The sequence below is a fragment of the Rosa chinensis genome, chromosome 2 (assembly GCF_002994745.2).
Source record: "Rosa chinensis cultivar Old Blush chromosome 2, RchiOBHm-V2, whole genome shotgun sequence".
Taxonomy (NCBI): domain Eukaryota; kingdom Viridiplantae; phylum Streptophyta; class Magnoliopsida; order Rosales; family Rosaceae; genus Rosa; species Rosa chinensis.
Genome location: NC_037089.1, coordinates 24750766 through 24771325, shown reverse-complemented (window position 1 = coordinate 24771325; position 20560 = coordinate 24750766). Strand labels below are relative to the sequence as shown.

At 38.5% G+C, this 20560-nt stretch overlaps 3 protein-coding genes across 8 annotated transcripts; 1 reads left to right on the top strand and 2 right to left on the bottom strand.

Moving 5' to 3' along the window:
• Window positions 1–12: 12 nt before the first annotated feature.
• On the bottom strand, window positions 13–3866 carry LOC112189363 (polyadenylate-binding protein 3). 3 transcript variants are annotated; one of them, XM_024328677.2, is made up of 6 exons: window positions 3688–3866; window positions 3465–3531; window positions 2904–2974; window positions 730–921; window positions 439–566; window positions 13–349 (listed from the first exon to the last, which is right to left on the bottom strand). In XM_024328677.2, the coding sequence occupies exons 1-6, from the start codon at window positions 3796–3798 to the stop codon at window positions 304–306; spliced, it is 615 nt and encodes a 204-aa protein (XP_024184445.1). In that variant the 5' UTR covers window positions 3799–3866; the 3' UTR covers window positions 13–303. The 3 variants fall into 3 exon arrangements, with proteins under 3 accessions (XP_024184445.1, XP_024184446.1, XP_024184448.1); XM_024328678.2 differs by lacking the exon at window positions 3688–3866 and adding an exon at window positions 1867–2333 and having other exon boundaries at window positions 3465–3534; XM_024328680.2 differs by lacking the exon at window positions 3688–3866 and adding an exon at window positions 1867–2299 and having other exon boundaries at window positions 3465–3534.
• A 1121-nt stretch (window positions 3867–4987) lies between these two features.
• Window positions 4988–6210, top strand: LOC112187906 (probable ribose-5-phosphate isomerase 2). The gene has a single exon (XM_024326872.2). It carries the CDS (start codon window positions 5212–5214, stop codon window positions 5944–5946), a length of 735 nt encoding a protein of 244 aa, XP_024182640.1. The 5' UTR covers window positions 4988–5211; the 3' UTR covers window positions 5947–6210.
• An 8119-nt stretch (window positions 6211–14329) lies between these two features.
• Window positions 14330–18529, bottom strand: LOC112183972 (trihelix transcription factor ASR3-like). 4 transcript variants are annotated; one of them, XR_005807051.1, is made up of 6 exons: window positions 17250–17450; window positions 15757–16614; window positions 15494–15560; window positions 15332–15394; window positions 14965–15242; window positions 14330–14754 (listed from the first exon to the last, which is right to left on the bottom strand). XR_005807051.1 is itself a non-coding variant. In XM_040515186.1 (4 exons), exons 1-4 carry the CDS (start codon window positions 18512–18514, stop codon window positions 16488–16490), a joined length of 255 nt encoding a protein of 84 aa, XP_040371120.1. In that variant the 5' UTR covers window positions 18515–18529; the 3' UTR covers window positions 16006–16487. The 4 variants fall into 4 exon arrangements, 2 of the variants coding, with proteins under 2 accessions (XP_040371120.1, XP_040371119.1); XR_005807052.1 differs by lacking the exon at window positions 17250–17450 and adding an exon at window positions 16804–17029; XM_040515186.1 differs by lacking the exons at window positions 14330–14754; window positions 14965–15242; window positions 15332–15394; window positions 15494–15560; window positions 17250–17450 and adding exons at window positions 18245–18270; window positions 18316–18336; window positions 18434–18529 and having other exon boundaries at window positions 16006–16614.
• Between the last annotated feature and the right edge of the window lie 2031 nt (window positions 18530–20560).

Here is a 20560-nt window from a genome sequence, read left to right as displayed (position 1 = left end):
CCATAGCAAAGGTTCGCACACGCATAGCAGGGCATAAAATCAACAAAACAAAACAGAATGTAATATACTACAATATGTCCACAAGGAAACCATTAGCTAGTTCACATTGAACACGAGAGTATAATCCACAATCACATTGTTGAACAACAGTAAGTACGGTTATAGTTGCACTACTTCCACAATAATTTCTGTCTAGAACTACCAGGTGAAGCAAAAACAACCATTCAACTGAATATAATGGTCTTATATAGTTATATTGGATGATGTACCCATCAGGCCATCAGTCAGATGAAAAGTCTTCTACTAGTAGGGCATGTATCGTGCTGGCCTTCTGAACCTGGGAACTTTCCTGCAGCATATTTGAAAGGGAAAAAATGATAATATGCATCAAAAATATCACTTGACGAATAGAAAGCAATGAAAGTAAGAGCACCATACTCATATCCATAGGGCGAATAGAAGTAAGGAGGTACATAAGGCCTCCTGATGCAGTAACCCATATACGGATTGAAACGTCTAGGGCGGAATTGCTTATATCCAGGAACATTGGTCCTTTTAGGCAAAACCTAAAGACATATTACACAATTAATAAACAATTACGATAATGAAATAACAGATAGCAATATCCAAGACCAATAATCTAACTAGTTACTTATTTCTTCTTACTTTCCAGTAGTATCTCTCACAAAGAGAAGGAAAAAAAAAACAGAGAGTAATAGAGAGGATTACCTTCAATTGCCGACCATGCAACTCAGATTCATTCAGAAGAAGAGCCTTTTGAACAGCTTCTGTTTCAAGGAATTCCACATAGGCAAAACCCTTTGGTTGGCCAAATTTATCTGTCAGTATAGTCACTCTGTTAACTGTGCCACATGATTCGAAATGCTGCTGTACTTCTTCAGGTGTGCATGCATAATCAACCTGAAAAACATGATTTCATCCAGTTTTTGAAGCCAAAGCTGAGTCAGTGGAAGAGACAACATACACCACAACATGTGGAAGTGGAAGTGCATTCTTAAAAAGAAAATCAGATCATATTTAGGTTGAGTTTGGGACAGCATCAAAAACTGTTTCTTGTAGTGCTTGGTTGAAGTAGGTAAAAACCAACATAAACATGTGTCAATCAAGCTAGGAAAAAGTTCTTTTATCTTGAACATTCATGGGAGAACCAAAACACTAATGCACAGTCACACATACATACTGATGTAAAGAAAAAGAGAACCTTTTTCAAAATTCATTTGCCTTTTCGGCTTGTGATAACCTACTCATATCATGGGCATTCTACTACTAATACAACATCACCATCTATTCTTGACAGCCCCACCACCCTCATTCACTTATTGTCACATTATGATCCACATCGTTCAATTTGGTCTAGTGATAAGTCACCATTCAATGATTTAGTCCATTTAGGCAGCAAAGACACTAGGGATGTTTGGTCTGTCTGCGGTACATTCTCACTGTTATTATAATTATTTTTTCAATAGTTCTTATTGATTCAACTAAAAATGCTGTTAGTCTATAACAGACTGCAATGTTTGAATAAAATTCTCCACCAAAGTCTCAGAGTAGACAACATACAAGTGCGCACACACATACCAAGCACCATAAGAAGGATACAAATAAAATTAAATATTGGCACTGATCAATCCAAAAAGAAGAGGCATTCCCTTAACAAATTAAATTATCTTAGTGAGACCTGAAAAAAAAACAAAAACAAAAGTCTTGCAAAAGGCCAACAGAATTCACAAAAATAACATGAGATTAAAGCCACACTCAAGCAAATCAAAAAAATTCTTAACTAGGGTGAACACCAATAAATAAGAGAACTTAAGCCATAGGAAAGCAGTATCATGTATCCCTCACCGCATTTGCTACATAGGCACCAAACAACAGCATCCAGCAGCAGAGAAGCCCTGCAACTACAGTCGTAAACCCATCTTTCCTTTCCTCTTCAAAGGCATTTGCAGCCCTCTCCTGTATTGAAGATGAAGCCTCATAACTCACATCCTACCTCCTCCTTCTCCATCCTTCTCTTCGAATATCTACTGTGAAATTCACTCCGCTTCTTTTTTTTCCTAAATAAATCATCTCATCTATTGAAAGTACCTTCTTCTTTTCTTTTTTTTTCAATTCGTTTTCTTTTCTTTTGATATGTGAGATTTTTTTTTCCTTCAACCTTTCAACTTTTTTTTTTTTTTTTTGAGCACACAAACACATTATTCTGTCTCTAGTGACAGCTAATGATACATCACACTACATTGACCACCCTCAATCTACATTGTAACATTTCCAGCACCTATATACAGAGACGTTGGGGAGTAACAATCAGCCTGCGATCATTGTACGACATAAAGTCAAACCAAGACTCTCAAGGTGCATATGACATGCATCCACACAAGTGTTAAGTATGCATATAACTTAAGTGAGTTTGTACAGTTGAGGTACTTAACAGGGGTCAAAACCTTTTAAATCCTATTCCAGAAGTTTTGGAAAGGAAAAACATTAGAGAGGAACCAAATTGCAAGGACTAGCAAAAACCAGAGTACCAAAATAGCAGATGATTATGGTTTGTAATAGAAAACAATGGAGGCGTAGTTTTTCTGATGCTTTGAAATCAATTTACATTCTTTTTACCCAAATGGTGAGGCATAGATAATTTACAAACTAGAAGGTGTGACTAGTAGTGATATTTAAGCAATCCAAGATCTACAAGCTTTAAAAGAAAGCAGCACCAAAATTAAGATCTGTGTTTGTAATTAAGCTGCTTATTATTAACATAAAGTAAGCAGATATAGTAGAAGTGAGCTCCATATTATTGTAACATCCACATTGTCAAGAATAATAAATTAAAGTCTAAAAGAGGGAAGTGGACTAGGAGATTTCAAGATTCTGGTACTCACATTGCCAACAAAAACAGAACATTCATCAGCCGCTTCCTTGTTTGCCTGAGAATCAGCTGCAGTAGCAGGATCTGTGCAAGGCAATAAAATCAGCCGCATATATACGAGCTTAAACATAAGACCAGAAAACAAACACAGTCAACATTGAAAGAATATAAGAAACAGGATATTTTATAGTCCTCGGGACACGAGAGTTTTGAGAACATTTTAACAGATACACTATCACAGTATAAGAAAAACAAAAGAAAGTGCATACTGATCTGAAGCTACAATACAAATTGCATGATATCCACTAAAATCTCAATAAACATTAGAAAACCAGAGCTTATGACAGGACATATATCTTCCCTAAAAGCCTAATAGCGGAGAAGGCAATCAAAGCAAATCACCAATATCATGTTTAAAGTTATCAAAACCAGAGAAATAACAACAGATTGAAATAAAATCTTCCATAAAAGCACGAATGTACTCGATGTTAACAATTAACAGCTCTGCTAGAACATCAAGATTAACAAAAACTCTTAACACAAAACCAAGAACAGAGAAATAAAGATGAACAACCTAGCGCAGCACCCATCTCCTTCGCCCCATTGGCCTGCATCCCGTGGAGAGCCGAAGCTTCCTCCTCCTTCAAGCGCAATACAAAACATCAGCAAATTGATTCAATTCAATACTTATGCTTCTTGTAAAAAAAAAAAAAAATTCTGCTAGGGTTTCTCTTCAGATTAGGGTTATGCCCGCCGTTGTACTAAAAAAGAAATATTGTTAGGGATTTGATGAGAACCTTGACGGCGGTGGACATGTCATCGTCGTCGGGATGGGGGTCGAAGTTGCCGTCCATCTCCGCCTCGTATGGAATTTCTGCTCCGTACACCTCATGCTCTTCTTCGGCCATCGCTCTCGCCGTCTCGTCTCTCTAAAATTTTGGTGTTCGTATGAGCTTCGTGGTTCGGACTGTATTATACTGGCACGGTTCTCCCATGCGACGCCGTTTTCGTTGATATAAAATTTATCATTATTTTGGAATTACGAAAAATCTGGTCAGTACAATATTACATCAAAATATTATGTATGTTGATTGTTGGAGAGGTCTGTTAAGTTTGAGGACGAAGACCTGATCCAAAAATGTCATTACAATCATTGTTAAGTAGGATAAAACTTATACGCTAGAGTGATAGACCAAACTAAAAATTGCAAAGATACGAGAGTCAAAACTGTCGAGCTCCTAACTAAAGTTGTAGTTAATATTCAATACAAAGTAGAAAATTCTGTAATAACAAAAAATGTACTTGGACTAACTCCATTCTCATTAGAACTTTTAGAGCCGTTTTATCTGAAATCGTAAACATTGGTGGTGTTTGTTACACGGGATTGGACTGGATTGGACATTCTTATCTAGTCCAATCCCAAATATCCCATGTTTGGCAGCAAGGGGACTCTTTTTAATGAGACTCCACAATCCCAAAAACCATCCCGACACCATCTACCACAAACCCACCAAAAACCATGGGATTGTGGAAGCCACTCTCACTCGATCTACTCTTCCCTTCCGTTCGTCGTTCTCTCATCATTCTCAACCTGCAATTCAACGTCAACCCATCTATTACTTCATTCCCACACCCCTATGGCGGCGCCGTTACTAGCCACCCAACCAAACACAGCTCCCATGCAGATTAGGTGATGGAAAACCTCAGAAAGGATCCCGAAATTGAGCCCTCAGCAGTGCAATTCTCTCTCCACACCCACCAATCGGACCAGCTGAGGCTAGAGGCACGTCAGCGACCAGAAGACGGATCAAGCCCAACAGGTGCACCGGCCGGAGGTGGCCTGATAGCGGAGTTCTGATCAGGTCACCGTTTGGAGCTTTGCTGGTTTTGCAGGTTGGTGGTGTTGAAGCTTTGCTAGTTTTGGAGCTTTGCTGGTGTTGAAGGTTTTGCAGGTTGGTTCTATATTTAATCCCGCTGGCACCAAATATGGGTCAAGGCACTCTACAGCATAACTTAGCTTGAAGAGTGGAGGACTCTAAAAGAAATTAAGACGGGCTAACACAATCCCCCCTAACAAACGCGACCATTTTAGTATTTTTTTTTTTTTTAAAATGGTCATGCAAGGTGGAGCGTTACGCCAAATTCAGCACATCTAGGATAGTAACAGCGTAGCTAAACACCAATTCCATCCCACTTTTAGTTGTTTCTTCTTGATCTGACCGAAAATTCCAGTGACGAACAAAATCGATCACACCACTAACACCCTTTTCTTGCCTCCTCTCTTTCCCAATTTTCCGCTTTCCGCTTTCATCAATTTAGCCATGGAAGCCGGATTCTTCAGCTCTTCAATCCTCACCCAAGACGAGTTGAAGAAAATCGCCGCCTACAAGGCCGTCGAGCACGTCGAGTCCGGCATGATCCTCGGCCTCGGCTCCGGCTCCACCGTCAAGCACGCCGTCGACCGCATCGGCGAGCTTCTACAACTCGGCAAACTCCACAACATCATCGGAATCACCACCTCCCAAAACACCCACCAACAAGCCGTCTCCCTCGGAATCCCACTCTCCGATCTCGACGACCACCCCGTCCTCGATCTCGCCATCGACGGCGCCGACGAGGTCGACCCCCACCTCAACCTAGTCAAGGGCCGCTGCGGGTCCCTCCTGAGAGAGAAAATGGTGGAGGGCGCGTGTAAGAAGTTCGTCGTCATCGTCGACGAGTCCAAGCTCGTTGACTACCTCGGCGGCTCCGGCCTGGCCATGCCGGTGGAGGTGGTGCCGTTCTGCTGGAAATTCACGGCCAAAATGCTGCAGGACTTGTTCCGAAACTCCGGCTGCGTTGCGAAGCTCAAGTGTGGGGAGAGTGGGGAGCCGTTTGTGACGGATAATGGGAATTACATTGTGGATATGTATTTCAAGAAGGATATTGGGGATTTGAGAGCTGCAAGTGAGGCCATTTTGCGGCTCGCCGGAGTTGTGGAGCATGGGATGTTTCTGGATATGGCGACTACTGTGATTGTGGCGAGGGAGCTTGGGATCACGGTGAAGAACAAGTAGCTCAGATGAGTTTGTCTATCTATCTGACTTGTTAGAATGTAGGAGCAATTTAGCTTTTATGGTCAAATTGTAGCTAGTGACATGTTTCGAGTTGGTTTAGCAAGAAAGATTAGAAGGTTTGAGTTTTTGTGGGTAGCTTGAATGATTGACCTCATGTGGTTCTGTTAGATATAAAATGCAGAATGTCTCTCCCTGTTACAAATGGACATTCATGGATTGCTTAAGAAATTTTTATTACAGTTAACAACATGCATTATTATTATCTATGGCTGGTGTGCATGTTTTTTGTTCTCCTGGGATCTTTCACCTTTTACTATTCTCAGGATCATCAGTAGGTTTACGTCTCTGTTTTTCTTTTTTTGTGAATAACAACAACATGTGTGATAGAGTCCACCAATAAACAAAGAGAGGGGACACAAGAAAACCATAAGCATAATACGAGGGCAAAACTAATCAAAATGCTGCAGCTTTCCGGTCTAATTGTTCTAATTGTTATCTGATAGAGTTATGGCCTTCAAGCGTTTAAAGATTCTTCTGAAATCTGAGTAGGAGGCAATTCTTGAGAAGTATGCATGTGTAAACTTCAATCTATGTGTTCAAAATGTTTGGGGTGATAATGCATACAAGGTATGTCATAGCTGTTTGTGTTCATGCTGATTCTGGTTGTGAAGAGAGGTCCAAGTTGAGTTGCTGGATGTCAAGAATAGTCTGTATCCATGACCGACTTATTCTTTTTAAAAATATTCAATTTATGTGATCATTGATCATGAAGGGCCTCTTACCATTCTGTGTAAATTCAATTTTGAATGAACTGCCGTGCATTAGAAATTTGATCTAGTATCTTGATGAAAGAACCTGGTATTTGGTTTTAATGATCTCCTAGTAGAAACCGGATTTTTCCCCTCTCTGAGTAATGATCATATACTCTGAAACCAGAGCTGCCACCTTCATATGTCATTGGTACGATAATTATCTTAAGTGATTGTGGAAGCTTTAGGATACCCAAATTTTCTAAAGGTTGTCAACTGTCACGACTGTTACTGTTAGAATTCTAATAGATAGCGTGGGCAATGTAAGTGACGATGATCGTATGTCACGACAAAATGCATGATATCTCCTGCTGTTCCCTTCCAAGCTAGTTATGTCAACTTAGTGTTATGTCAGTCTAATCTCAATGCTTTTAAGGGAGTATTCACTGTCAATCTCTGTAGAGAAGGGCCAGTAGGTGATGAAGAAGAAAATGCATGAGTTATGATTATGCTAATGATCATTACTTTCACTAGAAAAGAAAGGTACGTGGGGAGCTGGATCCAGAAGTTGCACTTCATTCTTGTTGAACTCACGGATTGAGTGTCCAGCCAAAGGGCTATTCTTATCCAAAAATCGTTAGAACCTTAGGGAGGTTCTAGTGCAGTTTGAGACATATCCATAATCCTTGAAGGCATTTCATTTAGACTGTGGCTGACATGCAATAATGCCATTTCTGTGTACAGCTGATCTTGTAGAATGACTAATAAGTGCACAGTAGAATGTGTAACTATTACAACTAGTTGTATATCTTCTTTTTGGTCTGAATTGTAATAGCTTTCAAGTATATGTGCTGTAGGTGACAACTGAATCTATTGATATGTTAGATAGATTTCATATCATTGATATGGAAGCAATGCTAATAGAATCCTATAGATTGAAGTAGCTAGTAATCTTACTAGATGATTGACATGAGGTCTCTGTAAAGAGCTCCTAACCAGTTAAAGCAGTAACAATCAGCACCACTGGCATATGTTCAAATGTTGTCTTACATTCTCTGATCCTGTTAGAAAAGCTAGGTGATTGTATATGGTAGGGTTGTTTGAAAGCTAGACTGTTCATTTACTGTATTTAGATATATATGCACGATTCATGTAGATGATTTCCCCGAAAGGAAACTTTCCCTCTTTCCCTCTTCGCTTGGAAGTTATTACTGAAGACTAATCATAGCTCATGATCCATCAGTCAGCTCAGCCAGTTCAGTACGCAAATTTGTTGGTAATCTTGCTGTAACAAGTTAGATAGATGGGAGGTTATATTCATACCTCTAAAATTAGCATTTGGACCTCTTCATTTTTTCAAGTGATAGTTGACTTTGTCAACTCATGTTAAGTTACCAATAAAGACACAAAGGATGAGAAAGAAAGAAAAAAATTCTTTGTACCTCTACAAACAATAGTAGTCTTCAACTTAAAGAAATTATGTGGTTTTTGTTTCGTTTATTAACATTTCTTGATTTTGGGGAGAAAATCAACTTTCCCCTCATCTTCTGCTTGCTTTGATTTTTTTTTTTGTAACGTCAATAATAGAATGAAAATCTAGAAACGATCCCACATAGGAAAGCTGACTGAGAATATAATTTTGATGAATTTTGGGTTTCAAAGAGTTCCATAACCCTCCTACCAACTAATTTAAATGGCAAAACTCCATAAACTTTTTTTTGTTGCAAATAGCTTTGAGCTATCAAATCTCATGGGTTTGTTTTTGTTTCTCGGAAGCCTATGATCCAAATGATCCTGCTAACTATGGAGTCATTCAGGAACAACTAAAGCCCTCATTTGATCTTCTAGAAGATGCTGGATTTGAAAAAGAAAAAAAAAATCATCCGAGTTGTTGATGATGATGATGATCAAGAAGAATTCAATGACATGAAGGAGAAAGATGATAAACTGTTAGAAAAGCCAAATGCTATTGACAAGAAACTTGAAGAAAAGCTAGCAGAGTTGGATCATACTTTTGGAAAGAAAGGAAAGGTTCTAGAGAGAGATCAGCGATCTAGCATAGGAAAGAAATGATTTGACGGACAAGAAGAGAAGCCCTCTCTATAGAAAAGTACGTAAACATATCAAGACGCTCTGACTACAGAAAATTATATATATCGCATGTCCTTGAATTCATGAATCACATGCTTGTTGTGGACGACTTTGATTCATGGGCATGGACTCCGAGGTTATTCTCTTTAAAAAAAAGAGAGAGGCTTTTATAGATTTTATTAGACAATGGGCATTGTGGGAAAATTAAGGAGGTGCAAATAGCATATTGGTTATTTGTAAAAGTAAGTTGGAGGTGTATTAACTGAGGAGGTCCAAATGCCAATTTCGGAGGTATGAATAGAACTTCCCTAGATAGATTTCTAGTCATCGAAAAAAAAAAAGTTGGATAGATTTCTTGTTCTTCCTTGACCTTTATCAACAGCCATATTCGTAATCGCTTATAATTTCAGCACTTTTGACATCATACTGTATCATACTAAATAAAAAATGGGAATAGGTTCACAGACAATTAAATCAAATCCAAAATTTTACCAACAAATAGATTTCCTGAGAACGTTATAAGAATAGAGATTAATAGACATTCTCGAATGCTCCTGAAGCCAACCATGTTACAGGTGCTGGGTCTTGCTCGTGAAGGATCCATGTAGAAATTTTGAGCAAGGACAATGTTCCCCTTATTTTTTCTGGACCCACGAATAAAAAGTGTTGCAGATCTCGCCGTGGTAAGGGCAGTCATTTAGATTGTCAGTCATGTCTGCCTGTTCAGGGACGGTGATTGTGGGAAGTTCTAGTCGAGCCCTTACCTTAAGGCATAGGCATCTAATTATTCCAGAAAAGACTAAATCAATCTATTTTGGGGTTCTGGACCCCTGGCCGGAGGAGAGTTCGTATATCTGGAAGCTTTCTTTTGCTGACTGGGACAAGGTGGGCCGAAAGCTCATGGGGAACCAGGATTCTGATAGTTTAGACCAAAGGTATCGCCTGAAATCGGGAATCCGCTGTCCCAAATTCTGTGTCTCAATTCTATCCCCTCAACATGATTGGTCCATAGAGATTAAAAAATAAAACAAAAAATTAAGAAAATATTTTTTTAATCTCTATGGACCAATCATGTTGAGGGGACAGAATTGAGATAGAATAATAGGGACAGCTGATTTCATCCCAGAACTCCCCTCGAACACTACGATGATAATCTCAAATGTGAACAAGAAAAGTAGTAATATATATGTTCAGCTGAAAGCTCATTTAATACGTCCAAGAGAACATAATCAACTCCAAAGAATACAGAAAATCAAATGCAATGAATCAAATATCATAACAATAAGATGGATTAGAAACTTCCTCTAGCTAGCAACTTGTGGTCGGAAAACTAATGCTTTCTGCTATCAACCAGATATAAATGGAGATGCACTATTAGTGTCAAATGACTTCACCAAAATATGAAGTTTCCAAAATACTGTTAAACAGCGACAAGCGTGGTCCGTGGCCCACCATTATACTGATACTGTCTCAACTTAACCACCCGTTAGGTGTTGGGTTTTAATCACTAAAGGCCTCGGTACAATTGGGTGAGATCCACCCACTTATAATTTATATTTTATTTGTCACTTTTCCAATGTGGGATCTTTCATCTCCAACACGCCCCTTCACGTGCAACCTAACTCTAGGTCTGCACGTGAAATTAATTAATCCAATTTTCACATTGAAAATTGGGACACAAGTCTCATATCGGAGACTTGGTCAATACAATCCAAGGCCCACATTGGACACTTGGTAATTTTAATGGCAATACCAGGAACCCCAATTTGGGCTCATGATACGTGCCTACGTGGAGACGCAAATTGGAGAAGGACCCGCTCTGATACCATGTTAAACAGCGACAAGCGTGGCCAGTGGCCCACCATTGTACCGATACTGTCCCAACTTTACCACCCGTTAGGTGTTGGGTTTTAATCACAAAAGGCCTCGGTACAATTGGGTGAGATCCACCCACTTATAAGTTATATTTGTTTTAGGGAAACAGAATTTAGAGTAAATTGCTGTGTATTCTCATTGATAATAGGGGCCTATTTATATAGAGGATTACAAGGCATAGAGTCTGAATCATACAAGGAAAGATAATCTCTAGATTCTTCTAATTAAACCCTATGACCACTAGGTCAAGTAACCTAGAGTTTGGGCCAAACACAAATTAGGGTTTTACTTGAACACTCCCCCTTGTGTTGTCCAAACGCGGTGCTTCTCTCCTTGCCTCTTTAAAAACTTTGCCGAGTAATAAAAACCCAGTGGAACAAAAATAACCTCGGTCGAATGGGAAAAAGAGCACAACATGCCCTTCACTTTTCGAGGTGAACATGTAGACATCTCCCCCTGATGTCTGCGTCTCCCCCTGATGACTACGATCATGGGAGTTTGGATAAATTCCGTAAGCCAATTCTTGTCACATGTTTCTCGAACGTGGATTTGGGCAATGACATAGTAAAAAAGTTTGCCACATTGTCCTCAGATCGAACTTAGTTCACTTTGGTATTTGAGGAGAGTCTGTTGTTGCTGATTATGCTTGGTGTTGTTGCTTTTGAAGTAGCCTTGCTTCATTTGTTCAAAACGAACAGCATTATCCTAAATGCTCGTAGGCACATCTTGTGGTAGACTTTAAACCACAATTATTTGAACATGCGTAATTATGGATCCAATCCATAAACATTCACGAACCACTTCATGAAGAGCAATAATCTCTGCATGGTTCGAAGATATAGCAACTAAGGTCTGTTCTGTAGACCTCCAAGATATCACGGTCTTTTCCCATGGTGAACACTTAACCAGTTTGGGAGTGACCTTTGTATGGGTCAAAGAGATACCCAATATCAGCAAAACCTTCCAAAACACTTATGTCATTTTAGGGTGGGGATAGAGAATGCAGGCTAGAGTTGGCGGCGTTTCTGGCGTGTGATGGGTCAGAATCCATCATCTCTCTGTAGAGATAGAACAAACCCATATCAATCGTACATCTCAAGTACTGAAAGATGTCTTTTACACCAATCAAAATGGCGTCGAGTTGGCGCAGAGCTATACCTTAGCTAACAAGTTCACTGCAAATGAGATGTCTGGTCCTGTGCATTGAGCTAAGTACAATAATGCACCTATTGTACTCAAGTAAGGCACTTCTGCCTCTAGCACATCTTCGTCATCATCCTTCAAACGAAGAGGATCATTTTCAGGATCAAGACTAAGGACAATCATAGGGGTGTTTGAAGGTTTGACATTGTCAAAATGCCTAAGCATCTATCAACACGATGCTCAAGTTCCAAACCGAGACATAATCGTGTTCTCCCAAAATCCTCCATCTCAAACTCGGATTTGAAGTGTTCAGTGGTTTCCCTTAACTCTTTAAGGACTTCTAATGAAGATCATGTCCAACATAAACCGCGATGGAATCTGAAACTTGTTATGGAAACGCATGGGCATATCCCTTCCCAATCAAGTAGTCATTTTAGCGAGTGTTTCAACCTCTTTGTAAACGCGCTCCGTGGTCTAGAGCCACTTGACTTGGGTAAATGAAGTTCACCATGAACCTTCATGTATATTCCGTATCTAGATCCCTATAGAGATATGTAGTGACCACATTTGTAAGCTGCATGTTCAGTTATTCGGAAACTACCAAACTAACAGGGTAGTGGAGTGCAATGACATCCATTACGAGAGAATATGTCTCATTGTAGTCGATTCCAGGGCGTTTTGTGAGAAGCCTTGCACCATAAGGCGAGATTGCCATATCTTTTTCTCATCATGCTTTCTAACGAAGACCCATTAGTCAATAGGTTTTATGTTAGGAAGTGTTGGCATCACTAGCTCGAAAACCTTCCTCTTCGTTAGAGAATCCATCTTAACCTGGATCACATCTTTCCATTTAGGCCAAATTTCTCTACGTTGGCATTCATTCATCAACAGAGCGTGGTTCGATATCATCAGACTCAAACAAACTCATGCATAATGGAAAATGCGATTACGTCATCAATTATGATGGAGTTTTTATCCCACGTCTCATGTACACTAGTGTAATTTTCATAGAGCTCTATATTCTCAAGAATATGTTCTAACGTTGAGGCGTCCCCCAACGATAACCCTAACCCGGAAGATTCTCATGAGACGGATTTTGAGTCTTGATGATCAAAGGATTGGAATGTGCCAAAGTGTCCTTCGAACCCACAAGCCTCCCACGCATCCTAGCTGGGGCCATGGCCTATAACGCCAGAGTGCCACTCTCTTTGGTGTTAGCGTCATTCCTACCTCCGTGTAGGGTAGCGCTACGTCCTCTCGAAGGGATGTATTTCCTTGTAGGCATGTTTGTAGCATATTTGTGTGATCTCATCACTTTAACAGGGATCGAGATGAGACATAGTGGAGACAAGCCATGACAATTCTTGTCGTTCCTGCTGAACATTCGTGTTCTTATCTCCCTATAACGACGGGAAGACTGTCTCATCAAAGTGACAACCCGTAAATCTAGCAATATTGAGATTGCCTTACAAGGGCATTAAGTGGCGGACGATTGTTGGAGTTCAAATCCAACGTAGTTGCCCATTCGTCTGTAAGAACCCATCATAGAGCACTGTGGCTGCGCAATTGGTACATAAATGGCTCACTCAAATATGGGTAAGTACGATACTTGTACCCAGTCACTAGCTATAACGCAGAGGTACATTGAGTGGTGGGTCGTAGACGCATTAGCATAGCTGCATGCGATATTGCATCACCCTAAGCGGATATAAGGAGATTGGTGCTCATTACCAATGTCCGGACTACCATTGTAGTTATTTCCGTAAGACCATTTGGGTGTGTACATGGGAATATGATGTCCAACATCAGTCCCATTACAATATCCATCGAAAGTCTTTCGATGTAAACTCTCTAGCATAGTCAAATCCAATTGACTGAATAGCATGATCTGGGGAGTGAACTCGTTGTGATATGATATGTGCTAGGAGTCACTACTAGAATTATGGACCCAGACATCGGCCAAAAACCAATGAGAAACAAAAACCCGACCGATGTCTTTGTGGGTGATGAGAAAGATCCGGAAAATGCAGACATCGGTTTTTAGCCGATGTCTAGTATTCGTGTAGACATCGGTTCCTTATTATAAACCGATGTAAATAGGTTTAAATGATAACAAACTTGCATGCTTTACTATTGTTAAACCCACATTTTATTGTATTTCAAGCTTAAAGAAATATAGATTATACAACACAAGTTTGCGTTTTAACATCGTTATTGATTTAAGAACCGATGACTGATACTGTTACAGACATCGGTTCCCATTTTGGAACTGATGTCTGGTACTCAGTAACATATCGTTTTCGACAAAAAATCGATGTTTGTATATTTTAGTAACATCGATTTCCATTTTGGAACTGATGTCTGGTACTCAGTAAAATATCGTTTTCGACACAATATCGATGTCTGTATATTTTAGTAACATCGATTTCCATTTTGGAACTGATGTCTGGTACTCAGTAACATATCGTTTTCGACAAAAAATCGATGTCTGTATATTTCAGTAACATCGATTTTCATTTTAGAACTGATGTATCTGTATTACTGGACATCAGTTTTTATGGTTAAAACTGATTTCAACTTTATATCTAGTCATCATATTCTATAAAGAGGATGATGTCCACAGAATATGTAGCTGCTGCTATAAATTGCAATTTCGACAGTTAACAAGAGTAAGAGTGATTTGAATATTGGGATATTTTATCTAAAATCACATCCTAAACAGTTTACAAAATGGGCAAAATAAAACCTCAACTCACCTACTACAAGGCTAGCCTAGCAATTAGTATTCATTTTTGTTCATAATTGCTATACAAAAGTTAATCAAAAGCTAGTCCAACTCAAAATCAAGAAACTGGTCAGAATCTACAGCAGTCTGTAAGTAGTCGGCTACTTCAATGCACACCTCGTCAAGTTGTTGTTGGGTATACCATTTCTGATCCTTTACCGCCCACTACAAATACATATAACAATGTAAGTCATAATGAAACACTAATATTTAAAACAAAGTTTAATAGAAAATCAAACTAAGGGAAATACTAAGCACTTATAATGACTGAAACTTCAGGAATGCAAACAATTGATAAAGGAACTCCTGCCCTTTCATTCGTAAGCAATAAATAGATCAATAAAAATCAGAAAGATAAATGAAGCGTATATGTACCTCTTCCAAAGCCATAATAGTTGCAGGGACATAATCTAGTTGCCGAGCTCCATGATTGGATACAATTATTCCTGCAGCTCCAGCTTGTATGCATAACCTTGTTGCATTAATGTTAGCACATATATGACAAGTTTGTAACAAGGTATTAGCATCAAGCACAGAAGTAAATTTTGGATAGGAGGTTGAAGTTAATAATGTGTTTACTTACTATCCTCAGCAGTAATTACGCCCTTTAACAGAATTGGTAATGTAGTGATTGACTGAAGCCATTTCACATCCTGTGAGCCCATGTTACCCATAAAATATTTCAAATTGTTACTTCAGATTGCTACTACGTCATTTATCAATATTGAAGCAATCATCTTACCTTCCAGCTGAGAGAGCGGGCAAATAGTCCAGCAACATACAATGCTAATCCAGAATCATTGGTCTGTAATTTCATTAACACAATGCTGAATAACTAAGCCAAAATGAAACGTAACTGCAAAGACTTTTATTTGGTCTGATATTAGAAGTAAATGGGTCCAACCTCATCAATCTTTCCAAGATCCAAATTTTCAAAGTTTTTCAATGTCAAACTTGGTGGCATAGTAAACCTGTGAAGAACCATTAGACAGCTTTAGGACCTCATTACGCAAAATCAAGTTAAAGAAGATATATCAAACCTTAAAATGATATTTGATTGCATATGGAACATAGAAGCAGTATCATGTACCAAAAGAGCCACATAGTAACAGTAGATATCACATGAAATTCTTTATCTCCACGCGATATTCTTAAATTACCGCTCACCTGTTCTTGATATCAGTGTCCCTGCGCCCGAGCCTTGGAGTGTCAGCAGTAAGGACTATTGCCTTGTAACCAGCCCTCTCAGCCCTTCTGACAAGCTGTTCTTAATAGTCAGGACCTCCTCCATTTGCACTACTTATTAGGAACAGCAGTAGACGTAACTAACAATGTAACATTCTTATTGATATCAAGAACCTGTACAGTCACCGAGACATTTGACAGGGAATTCAAATTCCATTAGAGCTGGATATATGAAAGAAAAACATCACAATGTGCTAAATCTTTGAAATTCTAAACATTTAAGAAAAAGCAGCCAAAATGTGTTAACCCTTTGAAATTTCTAGACATTATCTGTGTATGGATTCTATGCATTTGATGGTGGAACTACGCCACAAAGGTAGCACAGACCAACAAGACGTGAGAAAAATTTAAAGTAAATAAATAAGTAGAAGAACATGTCAGTGCCCTCCCACGAGATAAATGATCAAATTTGATCCACCAATTCTCAGCCCCGCTAACATCTACGAGTCTTGAAGAGACTTCTCTTATGTACACTGATTTCTGATTGCCTTCCCTACAACTTATCGGCGATTCTCATGAAAGCATCTGCAAGCTTGTTAAGAACAACAATTAAGCTATCAGAATGTTCTTTCCTCTGCTCCCTATCCATTTGCGAATGAGAATTCTGAGCCTCAAAATAGTCAGCCAGCATTTTACCATTCCTTTCCATGACCTCAATCAACTGATTCTGCAAACTGAATGTTTCCTCCTCTCCATCTATTGCAAAGCGCTTCCTTTTTCGGTCTTGAGAAGTAGAACCCATCTCGGGAATTGAAGGTGGCTGTTTTTGGCCTGCTGCACCTGCAGACAGCAATCAGATTCATTTACCACATTTGAAAAAAATCAAATATATTTGTTTAAATTTTGATCCATTTCAACTTGGAAAACATATGAGATCAAGCTCTGGAAACAAATAGAAATTAGGGAGCAGGTGGAATAGAATATTTAATAATAACCAAGAAGATTTCTGTTTTCCCATCATGATAGAACCTTAAATTTGTTATCTATCCCTTTTGACAATGAAACAGTAGAAAATGCTCCTGATATGTGTGAAATTATCAAATGAGTGCCAATCGTGCATTTTAGGCTCTAATAGAGTAAGCTCAAACGCAACCAAAAACCTAGGCCAATATAACATATATGATGGATTAGATTGTGACAAGCAAACTAATTGCAAGACAAATACTTGATGAACACAGTGACTCCTAATTCATCAGTGATTTGTGCAGTCACTCAAAACCAGATACTGAGAACCTGGAAAAAGTACCATCACAATCCCAGATAAACAGCGAAATGTAATGAAACTTGGTTGTGCTAGTCTGATTATTATTATTTTTTTTTTCCTAACTCGCCGTTCCTTAAACGTTTCCACACATATTCGTATTCTTCGTTCACCATATACAGGTAATATCAAAGGTTGAGGAAGGCAACATTACCTTGTCCTTGGGACGCTTGTATTGGTTTGAACAGCTTCTCTGTAAAACACACGACAGTCACGTTTCAAAGAGTCAGCTACAGTATCCAATAGACAACTTAAGCATTTTGCTTTTCCTCATTATCATTGTGCCAACAATGTGCCCCTAAAATCCCAACTCCCAAAAGCACACTATGTACCAGTTCAAATACTCCAAAAAAAAAAACAAACAGGCTATATTTGATTTTCAACCCATCCCACCACACCATGGCCCTGCTTCACCAAATCCCTGATAGAAATTCCATCACCAACTCTATAAACATCACTGATTACTCCTCACCAAAAATCTTCCCTTTTTCAATAAAAAGAAAAGAAAAAAAAAAAGAATTAGAAATCAATACCAAACACCAATAAATGAATTCATTTAATCCAATACAACCCATGTTCACTTGGCTGCAGAAAAGCATACAAACGTCACAGAAATGTCTATAGAGCACTATATATATATAAACCAAAACCAAAACCGATTGGAAAGCAGCAATTAATTTTCGAACACATCCTGAGATTTATATGTTTATCTCAATCCATGATTCAAAATCAAGACACCCACTTTCGAATGGCCCTTAGAGAGAAAATTAGTGCATAAAGATGATTGATATCTTTGAATATAAAAACATGGGGGTATCAATAGATTGATATCTTCTATCTTACTGTTGTTAGCTGCAAATATATAACAAAATATTGTTTTGAGCAAAATGCCAATGAAACCAGAAACAAAATGAAAGCACTAACGAAAATAAATTAGGTTTCCAAATCAAATAGACACCGACTGCAGAGCAAACAAAAGAAAGTTAGGGAAAGCAAATAGAGCGACATCAAGAGTTCGGTTTTTCTGCTTCTCTTTGCTGTAAAACACAGTAATGAATCAATACATAGCTAATACCATCATCGATCATCTTTCCTAAGTAAGAAAAATGCACACAATTGAAAATAATAAGCTCTACAAAGTGAACTTACAGTCGTATAGAGAGTCTGAGACTGAGCGATGAAGATGAGTAGAGTAGACAAGTATAGAACACTGACAGCTAATTAATAGGGGGTTTTTCATTCTGCACCGGTGATTATGCAAGCAAATCAAATCCAAATCCAAATTCAAAATTTAAGATAATCAGAAAGTAGATACAAAACAAAAACAAAAACAAAAACCTTGGCGGCCTTGGTGAGACGATCGCCGTTCTCGCCGACGGAGATGTTGAGGACGAGCTTCTGGACCTTGATTTCCCTCATGGGGTTCTCCGACGCCTGCAATTAGAGCTTTACAGAAGAAATAGATTGTTAGATTACGAAATCAACAGAGGCTTGTTTAGATTCGGAACAAGAGAAACAGAAAGAAGGGAAGAGAGAGAGAGAGAGAGTGTCACACCCCGAATTTTGAAATAAGGATTCAAATCCGAAACATGACTAATAACAATACAAATAACGTTCTGAATTTTTCTCTCATAAACAACCACTAGTTACACCTCTTGATATTACATAAACCAAATCCTCGAGCTACTTATTACAGCACACTCTCACCAAATCAAATTGTAAAACTCAAATGAGTATAATTCTCCTCACAAAACAATTGCTGTAAATCTAATACTAGTATTCTAAACTGCACGATCACTGCCTGATTCTCCTGACCTGTGAGATTACCCGCTACACAATTTGAATAGTGTACCGGGAATTGCAACAACACAAAACCCGGTAAGCTTTTGACAGCTCGTGAGTAAACAAGAAAGAACTGTTGATTTATTATGTTACAATTCTTATAACTCAAGTAAACAATCAACAAATATTGCAGCATTAATATGTGAAATAACATTAAGGTAATACATGCTTGATCACAACCAACAAATATTGCAACATTAATATGTGAAATAACATTAAAGCAACACATGCTTGATTTTCTTTTCACAAACACCTTCACATATTCAAAATATATCATGGATAGATATTTGATCAATTTCACATAAGTACATTTCTCTTTTTAGTGAATTTTCAGATTAACTGGTAACAAATCACAAATCCACGTGTTAGGGACCGACGTACTATTCCCAAAACACGGGACAACCAGGTTGACTGGTAACAAATCACAAATCCACATGCTAGGGACCGACGTACTATTCCCAAAGCATGGGACAACCAGGTTGACTGGTATCAAATCACAAATCCACGTACTAGGGACCGACGTACTATTCCCAAAGTACGGGTAAGCCGCAGCATACCAAAGACACAACTAAGGTACGTATACTCAAAGTAGGCACACTTCCTAAGAGTATAATAGTGCACTATCTGAAGGGACTAGGGCCCACAGCTTAATCGTCATCATAACATCAAAACACATTTACCAGTAATTCACTTAAGCACGGGGTTGTTGAAATCACCCGGCTTCATAATTGTACTTTTCAGACATAATCAATTTCACAACATACAATCTTTATAAATTTTAGATTGTATAAATGTATATGTACACCCATATAAAGAGACATTATTTCAAGACAAATCTTTACTTCTTAAAATAATTTCCACATATTCACAATTGGCCATATAAAATAGCTTTCACACCACATGATCAACATTTCATTATTCAACAATTAAATGGGAGATTAATAGTTTGAATAATATCTAATCAATTCTCAATCATTTCATCATACCAATCACACGCCAATCAACATATATATTTCACGTAAATATATATATACGTAATCATCCGCTCAGGAATGACCACTAATACCAACTATAGTTCAAGTATAAAAACCGTGAAATTCATTTGTGTAATAAAATCATTTTACTTACCTATGGACCGTAGTTGATCAAGTCCATATGATTTAAAACAAATATTTATTCCATAAATATTTTCACACAATTACCACAGAAAATAAGGTAATTAAAGGTACTCGGTTCGTAATATGAACCACGTGAGGTTTACTCACCTCTAATCCAGCTGCGTCTTCTAAAAAGTCGAATATATCAATATTCCGAACGCTCGTCAACTCAAACCGTCAAGTACCTAATCAAGTATGGTCTTTGCTTAGTAAATGAAACACGAAATAAACTTAAACGACGATCCAACGGTCGGATTCTAAAATAAAGACGATCCAACGGTCAGATTCTAAAATAAAGACGATCCAACGGTCGGATTCAAAAATAAAGATGATCCAACGGTCGGATCCTCACGGATCGCCCTTAGGATCATCCTCCAAAATTATCACGAAGATCCAACGGTCGGATCTTCCTGAATCGTCCTTATAAACATCTCCACAAAATTTCATGAAAATCCGACGGTCGGAT

Bases quoted from the DNA above. Each gene is read 5' to 3' on its own strand.
- LOC112189363 (XM_024328677.2), bottom strand. From the start codon at position 3,798: ATGGCCGAAGAAGAGCATGAGGTGTACGGAGCAGAAATTCCATACGAG. The intron at 922-2,903 runs GTGAGTACCAGA...CATGTTTTTCAG, and splicing joins GTTCTGTTTTTGTTGGCAAT to GTTGATTATGCATGCACACC. The intron at 567-729 runs GTAATCCTCTCT...ATATGTCTTTAG, and splicing joins TGCATGGTCGGCAATTGAAG to GTTTTGCCTAAAAGGACCAA.
- LOC112187906 (XM_024326872.2), top strand. From the start codon at position 5,212: ATGGAAGCCGGATTCTTCAGCTCTTCAATCCTCACCCAAGACGAGTTG.
- LOC112183972 (XM_040515185.1), bottom strand. From the start codon at position 18,335: ATGAAAAACCCCCTATTAAT. The intron at 18,271-18,315 runs TAGCTGTCAGTG...TCATCTTCATCG, and splicing joins ATGAAAAACCCCCTATTAAT to CTCAGTCTCAGACTCTCTAT. The intron at 16,615-18,244 runs GTAAGTTCACTT...TGCTGTCTGCAG, and splicing joins CTCAGACTCTCTATACGACT to GTGCAGCAGGCCAAAAACAG.